At 36.7% G+C, this 15968-nt stretch overlaps 1 protein-coding gene across 1 annotated transcript in view; it reads right to left on the bottom strand.

Annotated features, from left to right (window-relative positions):
• The window catches only part of MEOX1 (mesenchyme homeobox 1), an 88580-nt gene that overhangs the window by 12429 nt on the left and 60183 nt on the right, over positions 1-15968 (bottom strand). The window contains exon 2 of the mRNA XM_044055483.1: positions 6657-6829. Within this exon, the coding sequence (XP_043911418.1) occupies positions 6657-6829 (173 nt within the window). The remainder of the gene's footprint in view (positions 1-6656; positions 6830-15968) is intronic.

Here is a 15968-nt window from a genome sequence, read left to right as displayed (position 1 = left end):
GTAACTCCAAGCACATCATTAGGGAAATCCCTTCTACTAGATGATTACAGATAAGAATGAGTCATGTGTGGTCTGGCTTCAGCAATTAGCAGATGAGATGAAAGGGGGGTTGGGCAGGCAGGAGAACTGATGAGTCATATGCCAACATGAGAGAAGACACACAGATACACAGACACACATACACCATGCACACACAGTTTTACACATATACACACACACACACACACACACACACACACACACACACACACACACACACATCTGCATTTCAGATGATCACTGAACAGTAACTTTATTATGCTGGTTACTTGATAAACATTCAGGTACAACTGGCAACATGCCAACTTTGACATGGAAAAGTGGAAGAAGGGGCTGGTCTGTTGCTGTAGCAGTTAAATTTCCATTTTCAACAAGATCAGGAGTGGCTTAGTTTTTTAGAAGGTTAACTGAGGAAAATACAGTTAAGCAGCATATTGGTGTGTCTTGCCCATTGAAAGAAAAGCTAATACTGCTACAGCTATTAAAAGTGGAGTCCAATACAGGCAGAGGGTGACTGAATCAGTAACAAAGTGGGAGGGGAGATATGCAATGAACAATACATAGAAAGTATGCTCACGTTCTTATGATGTCACTGAATAATCCAATACATAGGAAGTATGCCTACATTGTTATGATGTCACTGAATACATTCTTATGATGTCACTGAATAATCCAATACATAGGAAGTATGCCTACATTCTAATGATGTCACTAAATAATCTGTTTGACATATTGAAAAAAGGCAGCTTCAACTAAAAGTAAAGTAGAAGGGATGATGAAAGTAAAAAACAACACACATGCACACTCGCATACATATGTGCATGAGTACACACATGCAAATGCACATAATTTTTAAATGCAGCATATGACTGATATCCATATATTATTCTTACATTGTCTGTATCACCACCAAATTATTTGTAACCTGGTGGAACCATCAGAAATGTAATCTCAACGTGTACACTGTCAGCAATTAAATTAATTCACTGCCACACCAAGCATACTCAAATCACTAAAGCTATTCCAAAGAAATACAACCAAACTGCGCACCAGACAATTTAAATTATATTATAAACAACCTCTGAAAAACAATAAAACATTGATAATATATAAAGAAACCATGGCCACTCTACAAAGACATGCCCAATTAAACACAACTGGAAGCAAATGTCAAGTCCCTATATAAATGCACATCAAAAATAAAATGTCACGCACTAGTAATGCACACTAAAATGTAAATAAAAAGGATGTAACTGTATTCGCCTTAAGAAGAAAATAATGATGGCATTGTGCCAATTTATACAAATGGCAGCTGACAAAATTAGCATGGAAAGAAGTTATTTATGTAGGTGATCAGGAAAGCACAACATGCTAATTAACTGCAACATCCTGAAATTAATACCTTACATAAAAATAAACTGACCCACCCATATGCTCAGTACAGCAAACCCATAGAGCAAGAAAAAAAACTACCCTTTCTGTTTCCATAAAATGAATCAGGATCAGTAACTCTGTACCTAAAAAAACTTTAATCCAAAAAAAAAAAAAAATACCAAAGACAAAATATATGAACTGAAATATTTCATAGGCACTCTATCAACAGACCTCTAAAAATAAGACTAGTCTAAGTAATGAAGATACCAGTTACCCAGCAATACTCTTACCTAGTTGTAGCCATCTTCAACACATACCTTACCCCACAGCATCTTCTGGAAAGATCCATGCAGGTATCTTCAATATTTATTCTGTCTTACGAGAGACTCCATGAAGATCCAGTCAGCAGCTATTTTTCAGCACACACCCTGCACCACAACATCCTGTGTGACGATCCAATCACACCTATAATCAGTCCACAATATCCTGTCTGAAGATCTAATCACAGCTACAGCCAGCACAACAACATCCTGTGCGAAGATCTAATCACAACTAGTCAGCATACATCCTGTGTGAAGATCCAATCATGACTATAGTCAGCACACATCATCCTGCACAAAGATCTAATCACAGCTATAGTCAGCACAACATCATGCGTGAAGATCCAATCACAGCTCTAATCAGCACTATAACATCCTGTGTGAAAATCCAATCACAGCTATAGTTAGCACACACCATCCTGTGTGAAGATCCAATCGCAGCTATAGTCAGCACACATAAGAGCCAATCACAAATATAGCAAGCATACAACATCCTTTGGGAAGATCCAATCAAAACTATAGTCAGCACGCAACAACCCATGTGAAGATCCAATCAGCAGCTATAGTCGGCACACAACATCCTGTGTAAAGATCCAATCACAATTACAGTCAGCACACAACATCCCGTGTGAAGATGCAATCACAGCTACAGTCAGCACACAACATCCTGTCTGAAGATCCAATCAGCAGCTATAGCTAGCATACAAAAACCTGTGTGAAATCCAATTACAGCTTTATTCAGAAAGAGGCTTTGCAATGAATAACAGTAAAGGCAAAGCCCACAACTCTGGTACTACATAAACTGATTGATGATTACTGTCATGATGCCAGGTGGCTGAAACAGTGACCACTGCTGCACATGTCCTGCTGTATAATGCAGTGCTCCCTGTGCACACAGGTCCCACTGGCTATCTCCTGCAACTGAAACCTGACCTAGCAAAAATAAATATCAAACAAATAAACTGACCTTCCTGTATCTATTGATCTCTTAGCCATTACAGAGCAACAATAAAATGCTCTTCATATCCACTGTCTAGACCAAAATCATGCCATCAACTGATGAGATAAAAATGGTGATGTAGAACCAATCTACAGGAAAGTTCCCAGGAAAAGACTGTGTTCCTGTAGAAGTCTGAAAGCTAGGAGGGACATACCAATGTGGTTTTGTGGAGTGGAGGCAAACATTTGATAACATTAACAGAACATTGATGATCCAGAGGAAATTAGAATACCACTATTGTTGGTGGGTCTTGATGCAGTGAAAGCGTTTGACAGAGTAAGCTGGGACTTCATGAGCAGGGCAATGGAAGGAGTTGCTTTCCTTGATAAAATTATAAAGCCGATTATGAGTTAGAATATATAGTAAGGCGGGGTGTGGGGGGGCACAGCCCCCCACAATGGGGGATGTTGGGGGCGAAGCCCCCCACATATCATAAATGTTTTACAGTATACAGATGCATTCTTACAAGTGTAATGAATAACTATTACCAACAAATCCTTATAGAATCCCAGTATATTCTAACTCCAGGGTCGCTCTACAGTGGGGAATAGGCCATATATAATTTTTGACGAAATGAGTGTCGGTGAAATGAAATGTCAGGGAAATGAGGTTTCAGTGAATTGGGCCTGCTGAGTTGAGTGTCAGTGAAATGAACTGTCAATGAAATGAAGGTGATCCATATATATATATATATATATATATATATATATATATACACACACACATATATGGGATTGGAGGTAAAAATTAAAGTGGGTGGGGTCTTCTCTGATAATTTCTGCTGGAGTAGAGGAACCAGTCAGGAGTGTCCTCTTTCCCCTTTGTTGTTTGCACTGTATTTAGAATCACTGACAAAGGAAATAAGGGGCTCAGAAATGCAAGGACATGATTGGTGCGGTAGTCGAGAAGAGCTGGCTCTGTTTGCAGAAGATATTATTTTATACCTGACAAAACCAGAAATGGACATTACAGTGTTGTGGAACATTTTAAGACAGTTTCAAATCTTCTCAGGATACAAAATGAATGACCGTAAAACAAAGACAATAGAGCTAAATGTGCCCACACATGAATTGGTCCAGCAATATCCATATTTAAGGGGACATGATAAAATGAAGTATTTAGGAATATGGATTAAACATGACACTGTTGTGGCAGCTAAGAATATGTGAGAAGAGACTAAAGAGAAGATAATACAAAAACTGAGAAACTGGAAGTTTTGTTAGATGGATATCGATAGTAAGATACAAGCAGTTAAAATGTTTTTAGTCCCTTTAGTTTTATACACAGGTCAAAAATATTTTTATCAACCAGAGGAGAAGATGTGGATAGCAATTAAAAAAGAGCTGAAGAATTTTATCTGGGAGGGGAAGACAGCAAGAGTCAAGCGGGATAAGCTGATTCTTCCAATAGAACAAGATGGACTAGGAGTACTCAATTTGAAAGGGTATTTTAGAGGAACACATTTAAGGCTCTTATATACAGCACAAGCAGAAAACTATAACTCAAAGAGGAAAGGGATGATGATGATACAGGAGGGAAGTTCAAGAAACAAGGAGAGATTGGGACTTTGGATGTAGACCGTTAAGGAGAATGACAATAATCATACAGAATATTATATTCATAATGTAACGAAAAGTATTTTAAGAACTAAGCCAGCATGGAAATGAAGAAAAGAGATTCTGCTGATAGGGGTGACTGCAATTAGGGATACAGACAATAGGCAAGAGGGGGACAGAATTTATTGGAGAAAACTGGCAAAAGATCCGAGGTACTGAGAGCAAATAACAAGAAGAGGAAAGGTATAAGAATGTGAAGAAGCCAATAATTTATTTGGACTACAGGTTAGAGATTGCCTTCCATATCAAGGATTGATATTAGAGTATAGGCAAAGAGATAGAAATGGGGGGGGGTCCTAAGAGAATAACCAGTACTGGTAGAGTTTTAATAGAATCTGGAACACAAGCTACAGTTAAAAAAGGAATAATTAGTAGAGCATATAAAAGACTGCATGACAACTATAAGAATCAATCAGATGAGCTTAGAAAGGGTTGGGAACATAGACTGGATAAGCAATTCACAAAGAGACAATGGGGGATGTATGTATATCTCCTAAATATGCAACAAAGTCTAGAAGATTTTGGATCTTTGCTTGGAAGTGTTTCAAAGGTATTGCTGTACTCCAAGTAGATTCTAAAGAATGCTTCCTCAGGTAGACAGTAAATGTTGGAGGTGTGATGGAGAAGAAAGAGGTAATTGGGAACATATTTTCTGAGAATGTAATGAGTTGGCAGACTTTAAAGATTCCCTGCAGACTGCTTTGTCAGAGATAATGGGTGAACAATCTGGTGTAACTAAGGAAGCAATCTTTTTGAGCTATGATGCTGACAAAAAAGCAATTACTAGAAAATGGAAATCAAAGTCTAATCCAACTTTACTAGAAGTAGTAAATATAGTGACAGAGATAAAGCAACTGAAATTGGGATCTTTAGAAAATGGAAGGAGCAAACTACATAGAAAAAATGGGAATTTTGGGAACAATATATGCAGATGAGGCACAGGGTTTAAAATAAGGCAGGGTTTGAATGACCTATGTAACACTTAATTAGCAATGACTGGATATATTATAAGTGATGAATAAGGTATTTTACTACAGTTGTCTCAATGGGGTCTGTGATGCATAATGTTTGCAACTAAAATTGTATTAATGTGGTTTGTTTTTAATTTATACAAATGTAAGATTGTTTATGGCATACATGATCATTTAATAAAGATTTTTTTTTGTTAAAAAAAATCACGCCATGAAGCAATCAAAGAAACTGCTGTCTTTCATATTCCTAAAAAAATGTTTTCTGACCCCAGATCCACAAATCTGTAGAAAAATAGTGAAAATGAACTCCAGTAAAAATATTGCTATACAATTAACTTCTAGCCGGAACACCAGCACACAATATGCATAATTATAGGTGACTCATCATAGTGCCCTGGCTCAGTATCCATGTTTAGTTTCTCATGGCCATCTAAACTGCAGAAATCCACAGCACACTGTATAAAATACATTGAAAATAAATTACGTGGATAAATTTAATATGTGCTACTCATTAGTTGGATGTTGCTACTTTCTTGTGCTTTGGGGGGGGGTTGTTCTACATGTATATATCACACGATAACACTTATGAGGTAGCTTATGCATCTGCTTACAACCACTGGATGCCATGTTGCAAATGTGAATGTTTGTGTGTGGATTACTTTTAGGAGCAAAAGTCAAAATCTTGATGGAGACACTTTCCACCTCATCACTGGCACCAGCTTTGTTTTCTTTATCACTGTCAGCAAAGAGAATGGCCAAGAATTATAAAATTGCCTGAATTCTTGCCATGTTGTCTGGTCTCACATTTTCAGCACATAATAAAAAAAGAAACTAGGTGCTGTAGCAGTGACTGAGAAAAATGGCACAGTTTTGGATTTGCATTTCTCAGGCTTAAGCATTAGATGTCTCTTTCTACCTGACATCATTCAAAGAAAACTATTCCTATTTACAAAACAAAAAGGGCTTTTTGGGCAAAGCCCAGTGGTTCAGCTGTTGCATTGTCGCCTCACAGCAAGAGGTTCTCTGGTTCGATTCTTGGCTGGGATGCCTTCTGTGCGGAGTCTGCATGTTCTCCCTGTGTCTTTTCTCCAGGTGCTTTGGTTTCCTTCCATGTTGCAAAGACATACATTTGGAACATTTCTACCCGGGCCTCTGCTGAAAATGGGCTTTGTTCCAAGTCGGACTTTCCCGGTAAACAAATGTTAAATAAAAAAAAGTGCCTCCTGTGCAGGACACTTCATACTTCAAAATGTACTCTGTTTGCAAAATATCCATAACTTCTACATGGAAAATCAGTTATTTCTGCAGTTTTTTTCATTAACAGGAAAAAAATTACCTGTCTTTCTGTGAGATCGAGGTTCACTGCAATCTCATACCTCCTTAGCCTCGTCAAATAATTGTGGTGAGCAAATTCTGCTTCTAACTCTCGTAGCTGCTCTTTTGTGAATGCAGTCCTCTCTTTCCTTGCTTTACTATTTGCATCTGACTTGATACTGGAATCTGGGTTTTCTGTGTGGAAAAATAAAAAAGTAAAGCTCAGACCATACTACTTAAACTGTATTGGTATGATAAGGTCGCAATATGTCCAACAATGTGATATAACATTTTCCACAAGTCATGGATTTCGGTTCTGCATATCTGATACTCACTGCTTTGGTTAATACCAGTGCTCTGAGGAGCCTGAATGAAAGATTTATGAGTTTTTAATAGCCAGTAAACTGCATCTGTTAATGTAATACAATGATAAAAAGATAACGTATTTGATTTTGGGTGGTAATAAGATACATACCTCTCAACCGTGCAGATTTTTGTCTTACATTTTTTATCTGTTTTTCATAAAATTGTAGTTTTCTAACAAATTATTGGCAAATCATTAAAGATTGAAGTTAGAAAATAATGACAGACATTTTGAGTTTCAGACTTCATACCCTTCAGGAAATCCATGCTAATGCAAAACCTGTTATTCTATCAACTTTCTAAATTTATAAGAGCAGTATTTAAAATGTGTCCTTATTTTTGGGCCTTTGTCCCACTTTTATTTATGGCTTTGTCCAAATTGATTGCTCTAAGAGATTGAGAGGTATGAACATATTAACTCTGAAAAAAGAACATTTTATGCAAAATGCATATCCAGTCACAACTTTTATAATGCACTACATTTAAAACACATGAATACATAACCAATGGCAAACTCATTTTAACAATAAGTAAGACACAAACAAGTATTAAAGAAAATACTGAAAGACTATAGTAAACATTTCACTTCTCTCTGAAGACGTTATTGTAAGGATAAACACCTTCAGCTGGAATGTCATTTCTTAGTTTCACAGCAGTAAAAGAAATACCAAGCAGACACTGGCATTTTATTCTATAGATGAATGTTAATTGTTTCTTTCCTACTACAGAGGTGGCATGGATTTATCAGTTGACTGATTCATTCATTCATTCGTTCATATTTTGAATTTATTTTATGCCCAGAAGAATCTTTCAGAAATTATGTGATATCTGCTGGGGATCCACAGTACATAACAATTACATTACAACTGAAACATTATAGCAAGTGATATAAGGAAATTGTGGATAAAAATCTAAAATGTATTCTGAGTTCCTCAAAATATGAATAAACCAGAATTAAGTAAAAAAAATATTTAAATGCTTTATCTTTCCTGTCTATAGTGGAATAATGGTACAGACATACAGATGTGATTTATTTTTTCCACTTAAGCCTTCAAAATATCTGCTCATACTCAGTTTCACTAAAGATTTCAATACCAACATAATTAGTTAACTGACTTGAAATCAGACAAAGTTCATATTTTTTCATCTAAGCAATATTTTATATTTATTTATTTGCTCGTTTTGGTTTGTTTACTGGGTATGTCCAACTGGGTTTAGTCAAAGTTGTTTTCAGCAGAAGCTCAGGAAGAAAAGCTCAGACATATTATAAACAGTTTTAAACGGGCATTTAGTAATATACATGAACAGACAATAAATACTATAGATATTTGCTAATTAGATTACATTCACATGAAATTAGAGGCAACTATTACAATATAAAAATATACTTATTTTATGCAACTCAAAAGCTGAACCACCATGTACTGTTATTGTTTTTTTTTTCTCTAAGAAATGTCACATGCTTAATTTACTGCACTTTGCCATCAGTTGGTGTTATATTTTAGCGGATTAAATAAATAAATTAGTAAGAAAACTTTCCTGTTGTTCTGAGTTTGATTCTTATGGTCTTCTTCTGCATATTGTGTGTGTGTGGGGGGGTCAAAATAAATCACTTATCACATTTGTTGTTCCTAGTTAGGCCTGAAAAAGAGGCACTTATGCCTACATACTTTTGTCTTTATACAAACTAATGACAATAACATGTTTGAGGGAGTGCTAATACCCAGAACGGGTTAACTGGAAGTGGCCATTGTCTGAACTTACTGAGAGCACAGGTAGTTGTGAACCAAATACTAGACTACCCTTGTAGTGTGTCTTGGCCTTCCCCCTTCATATAGGTAACAGTAAGCGTTCTATACGTACACAGCCAGCCTCTGCAGTACACAGCTGTTACAAGCAATGACACACATACATCGCAGGTAACTGGAGAGTGAGGGACTCAAACCCTGTACTTAAGGGAGTTAAGGCTCTGTGCCAACTGCCATACTGCCTCATTCCTGCATCTCAGGCATCCGAATTCCATAAATATCATGCATAAGGAAACAGGGATGGCAATAGCTTGCAGCCTTTTGGAACTAGTTGTAGAATGTCTGGGTCCTCCCTCAAACTACAAATGCACAAAATACAACTGAAATCACTTTCCACAAGTGGAATGAGTATCATATACTCAGCAATCACTGCTCAGCAAACAGCGAGTCCAAGACAGGAGTCACTTAAAGACAAGATGCCTGTCCATTACAGGATGTTAACTCGGTTACATGTAGACACACACACACACACACACACACACACACACACACACACACACACACACACACAAGGACTAGATCTCAGTCAATTACAAGATGTTAACTCAGTTACATCTACACACACACACACACACACACACACACACACACACACACAAAGACAAGATCTCAGTCCATTGCAGGATGTCAACTCAGTTACATCTACACACACAAACACACGCACGCACACACACACACACGGACAAGATCTCAGTCCATTACAGGATGTTAACTCAGTTACATCTACACACACACACACACACACACACACACACACACACACACACACACACACACACACACACACACACGGACAAGATCTCAGTCCATTACAGGATGTTAACTCAGTTACATCTACACACACACACACACACACACACACACACACACACACACACACACACACACACACACCAGTTCCGCAGTCACACTCAAACTGGGGAAAATCCACCCAAAAATGGAATCACTTCCAGCACATCTCACTGACAGCAATTTCCTAAATTGGATCTCCGATCATTGTGAGTTGAACCTCAGGCAGATGAAGCTCGAGTGTGTTCAGTCTTCATCCACCAGTAGGGTAACGGGATAAACCAGGACCTTTATTCACTGTCTCATCAGATGGTTAGGAACTCAGGAATGAAGCTGTCTCACCTCCTCATGCTATGCCACAGTGTCACCACTAAAAAATGATCCCAAGGGCCAACCGCTGAGAAGAGAAACCACAGTCTTTTGATATTCCATCATCAAAAACGAGCATGTAACATGTTGAGCCATGGAAACTAATTTTATTTGTTGTAAAAGATATTGTTTGCTCACTTTTATTGCAGTTACAGCCATACTGGTGGAGATAATGCTATTTGTATTATGAATGAAGTTTGTTATAAGTTGTTTTATACAATCTGATGATCCAGTTTCATTGGTATTTCTCTCTTACCATATCAGTTTCCATTTGCAGCTGTTGCTAAACATTTGAAGTGAAACTGTATGCCTTGTAAGTATATTTCTGTTTATTGTGATTTATGTGGGTCATCTTGATCCTGTTGTACAATTTATGGCAATGAGAAAAGAATATATTTCATAATCATTGCAAAACACGTGTCTTAATTGCTAAACAAGCAAACAAATGAAAGCTTAGATAAAAAAATAAAATTAGCAGCAGTCACTAGAGTAGATAAAATATTTTGCAAGATATTATTAAAAAGTGCCACAAATGTGGCAGGATATCGAACCTTACCAAAAGCGTGGTATGGAATGTGGAGAGAGGGGATGAAAGCAGCTTGAAATACTGACTAGATACTTTTGCTTAGTTTTTGCAGTACAGGAGAGGGTTATGAGAGGTAATGACACCCGACTGGGATGTTCAGATGGTAGCATGAAGAGATGACGATGAAATCAGGCCAGAAAGAAAGAATGCTCTTGATGGGAGTTTTGGAGATATGTAGTTCTAGTACACCCCTTCCCAAAATTTGCACAGGTCTGGGCATGTCTACAGTGATTGACATATGCTGATCTATTGCGTCATGTTTATTAACTGATTGACAGTTATCTGAACAGGCACAACAGACTGAAGCATTTGCTTGTGAGTACCCAATATTTAGATACCAATTTGCCAATGAAATCTACAATATTTGTACTACAAGCATCTAAAGAGCCATATAATGTCATTACTAACAACAGCTATCAGACTGGAGGTGTCAATATTTACTGATTACAATGATTCATACTAGTAACAAAATCACACAACCTTCTTTCACATGTAAAGTAGCACACACAGCACATCTTCAGCTTGTAGAAAACAAAATAATTATTTATGAACCAACTGTAGATCTTGAAAACTGTGATTATCAAATTACATAAACATCCGGCAAAAGTACACAAAACTTAAGCTAGATAGAATTCTTAAATAACAAAATATTCACCTGCCAATAAAATCTGTAATGTGTGTAAATAGAAGCATCTGGAAAGTTGCTTAAGGATTTGGTGGTCTGGGGAGGTCCTCAGTTAATAAACAGTATGTTTCATATCTAGTAACTAAAATAAAATATATTTTTAACTGACTAATCTAAGTTACTCTTTAACCCACAAAAAAGACAAAAAAGTAATTATCTGTGAATTGCCTCTACATTATGAAAAAAATGGCAGTATCAAATCATGCAAAAGGCCAGAAAAGTAAATAAAACTTAACGTCTTTTTTATAATTGCATGAAAATGCAGCTTTTAAATACATTTGAGATTTCATTTTTATAGTAAATGGTAGTATTGATGTTATGAAATAAAAATGTTCCTGTCCTGAATGTTTGGTTCCTTTTTCACTTGTTCTTTATTTTATTTTTTATATTTTTATGTTAAATGTGAATCTTTTACACTCAATAATGATTAATATATTGCATTATATAGGACTGCAATGATTATAATAACAGTTGCCATTTGCAGCAGTGGACCATATCCAGGTAATGAATATTCCTTGACTACATCTCTGCATCAGTTCTGGGCAGCAGGAGTAGTGGATCTTGTAGGTACAGAATATTTATAACCTGCACTAACATGTCAGTGGAGTTTGTTGCTGTGCATTGGGGGTGGGGTTTCTAAAATTACATTCTGCTGGAGTTTTGAATCAAAAGCTTTCTCAAAACAAATGATTATGAAAAAACGTTTAAAACTGAAGGTGGATAAGGCAGCGGGACCAGCTATGATGCAATGTGCATGTTGGATCGAAGTACTGAAGGTGGATAAGACAGAGGGACCAGCTATGATGCAACATACATGTTGTATCGAAGTACTGAAGATGGATAAGGCAGAGGGACCAGCTATGATGCACCTTGCATGTCGGATCGAAGTACTGAAGGTGAATAAGGCAAAGGAACCAGCTATGATGCCACATGTATGTTGGATCAAAGTACTGAAGAAGGATAAGGCAGAGGGACCAGCTATGATGTAACGTACATGTTATATCGACATACTGAAGGTGGATAAGGCAGAGGGACCAGCTATGATGTAAAGTGCATGTTGGATCAAAGGACTGAAGGTGGATAAGGCAGAGGGACCAGCTATGATGCAACATGCATGTTGGATCAAAGTACCGATGATGGATAAGGCAGAAGGGAGCAGCTATGATGCAACATACATGCTGGGTCGAAGTACTGATGGTAGATAAGGCAGAAGGACTAGCTATGATGCAACATATGTGTTGGATCGAAATACTGAAGATGGATAAGGCAGAGGGACCAGCTATGATGCAACGTGCATGTTGGATCAAAGTACTGAAGATGGATAAGGCAGAGGGACCAGCTATGATATAACGTGCATGCTGGATCAAAGTACTGAAGATGGATAAGGCACAGGCACTGGCTATGATGCAACGTGTATGTTGGATCAAAGTACTGAAGATGGATAAGGCAGAGGGACCAGCTATGATGCAACATACATGTTGTATCGAAGTACTGAAGATGGATAAGGCAGAAGGACCAGCTATGATGCAACGTGCATGTTGGATTGAAGTACTGAAGATGGATAAGGCAGAGGGACAAGCTATGATGTAACATACATGTTGTATCGAAGTACTGAAGATGGATAAGGCAGAGGGACCAGCTATGATGTAACATACATGTTGTATCGAAGTACTGAAGATGGATAAGGCACAGGGACCAGCTATGATGCAACATACATGCTGGATCGAAGTACTGAAGATGAATAAGGCACAGGGACCGGCTATGATGTAACATACATGTTGTATCGAAGTACTGAAGATGAATAAGGCAGAGAGACCAGCTATGATGTAGCATACATGTTGGATCAAAGTACTGAAGATGGATAAGGCACAGGGACCAGCTATGATGTACCGTACATGTTGTATCGAAGTATTGATGGTGGATAAGGCAGAGGGATCAGCTATGATGTAACATACATGCTGGATCGAACTATAAAGAAATCAATGGCATCCCTTATGAGGCAGTTTTAACAAAGATTTAGGGAGATGGCTGTCTCCCACAGATGGGAGACAGGGAAACTACAGACTTCTTATACATGGAGAATGATAAAATCCTTTCTTACAGAAACAAGTATTCCATTCCTGTAAGCCAGAAGACTGCAGGCTCTTCTGTTGGCTGATGTAGTGTTTTGTTAGGAAGTTTTCATTCATGGAGAGACAGAATGACTGCTCATAAGGCTTTAAATGGATATGTTAAGACAGAAGTACAGAAGTCTATATGTAGTTTAAGAGACCTGGCATTTATATATAAACTAGCTGTACTTCTTTTCAAATCTTATAATACATTTATTTCTAGGCTGGTTATAGTGTGCAACACATTGTAATTATTTGAAGCAGGTAGGTCATGTTTTTAAAGGACATCAAATGTGTAGCTTCAAGATTTTGTCTATAATCACTCCCTAATACTAGTGTTTTACATTTTTCCTATGTTTTATTTAGAGCATTATTTTTAAAAATTAAATAGAAGTTAAAAATAGTAAAAAAGTAACATCTGAACATGCACATATTTATATTTGCATAAGTAATTTGCTGTCCTTGAATTATTATCAAAATATATGTGTATCTTCAGTTTTTAAAGATATGTCAGAATTCTGCTTACGCTCAAAACCCATGTATGTTTTGTATAAAAAATCAGGAAATGTGCAAAATGGAAACTTTTTGAGCTGGTACAGTCTTTGTAAAGTTTCATGAAAATCTTGTAAAGACAAATTCTCCTAAGCAACATTATGCCTCCTTCAGAAATGTCTTTGGAAATCTCTGGTTAACAGGCATTCCAACTTTACTTCTCCCAGAGGGAAAGTAAAATCTAAAACAAGAGGAATAAATAAGGTGCTTTTTACCTCCTTTGAGCCGTGCTGGGAAAATTAGATCTCAGCTTCAAAAGACGTTGGTTGGTTACTACTTCCCTGTTAGTGCACACCTGCACTGTTCTTTTTATTCAATCACTTTCCATTGCCATCAGAATTAACTGCTCTAATATACACAGAGATGCCAAATAGATCAAATGATCAAGTGCTTAACAGATGTTGGTGTGATTAGCTAATGGATTTTTTACTTGTTAGTGGCATCCAACTTTAATCAAATGAAGGTGTCAGTTGACAGGCTTAATGTTTCCATTGGGGAAAAGACAAATAGTTGTTGGGAGCTAATTTGTGAAAATTTGACCAGAACAATCATTAAAAGGTGTTTGATCTGAATGCAAGGTTGTGCTCTTTAAATTAAGTACTAAAGTGGACATTTAGAATATCTTTTCCTGTAGCCATAAATGGGACTTAATTTATAATGTTTATGATCTGTGGTGTTGGTTTTGACATATTTTAAAAATATCCATGGCAGTGGATTTTGTTTTGAAGAAGTTTATGTGTTTAATCATTCTATTCCAGTAGCCATGTTTCAGACAGCAGGCTTACATGATTGAATGCAGTTTGGTAGTGGAACATTTGTAGTGTTCATAAGAATATACCAGGCATAATTTGTGACAACAGAATCTTAGCTCATTACTATAGTCAAGGTTTTTAGCAAAACAAACATGCCTCCTCTGAAAATGGGAGAAACCCCAGTCAGAATTTTCTGGTAAACAAAAATGAATAAATAAATACTAAGTAATACTAACCACCAAGTCCTGCCCTCCCTGATGCTATATTGACTCATTCACTTTGACTCATTCACTCCCTTGAACAACAGCCCCTTTCGTCCCATCATTCATTAGGACAAGAGCTACACAGAACCATGACAAGTGTTCAAAAGCCCCAAACTGAGTGAAACCTCAAATAAAACCAGTAAAGACAGATAACACTCATCTGTTTTAACAAAGACATTGTTTTTAAATAACAATTTCTGGTGTCAGAGTGGTACAAAAGCCACCAAGAAGAAAAGTTTACCACTGCAATTGTAGCCAAAACACGGATGCAATGCAAATGTTTTAATTCCACATGTTGAATAAAATCACAAAATTGATAAGAAACAATTGAGTAAAATATATCCAAATAAAGAACCACAGTCAAGCACTTTCATCAATCAAGACTTCATGGGGTATTGGCTACAACTGTTTTTAAATACCTTTTCTGTGATTAAAAAAAAAAGCAAAAACTTAAAATCTAAAAATAAATTTAAGTGTGCGCCCCACCTTGTCAGTGAGTTCTTTATAATGTTGAAACAGAAAAATTGGAACATTTCCATACATAAAAATCTCTGGAGTTTAAATCAGAATTCAACATTCAGTGTTTCAGAAGTACTTAATTTATTACCATATTTAATGAAAACTGTTTTAATTGTCAACTGCAATTAAAAATAAAAAAAGTAATAACACCTTTATGGGGATTTAAATCACCAAACTAAACAGCAGGAAAATTACCATGTTTTCAATTAACGCTCTCAATATTATTTGATTTCCAGAGTTAAGACGATCCTTGATGTTACAGTAACAAGCATTTACTGTAACCATTCTCCTCCATTGGTTTTCCCATCATTACAAAACATGGACTATAATACTTCCATATTTAACCTGAGAATTGGGACTCACATACATTTCAAGATGTCTGCCTTTCTTGTTTATGCTAAAAGTAATTGCTCCTGTCAAATATATGGGACATCGTGCTAAATGACCCTCATATTACACCATAAAAAGCTTATAATAATTTCAAATGACATTATTATAAAATTCTGCCTCCAAAAACATGTGCATCAATGAAACACA

The sequence above is a fragment of the Protopterus annectens genome, chromosome 13.part0 (assembly GCF_019279795.1).
Source record: "Protopterus annectens isolate FY-2018-M chromosome 13.part0, PAN1.0, whole genome shotgun sequence".
Classification (NCBI taxonomy): Eukaryota; Metazoa; Chordata; order Ceratodontiformes; family Protopteridae; genus Protopterus; species Protopterus annectens.
Note: the sequence above shows the minus strand (reverse complement) of the source record. Positions and strands in the feature narration are given on the sequence as shown.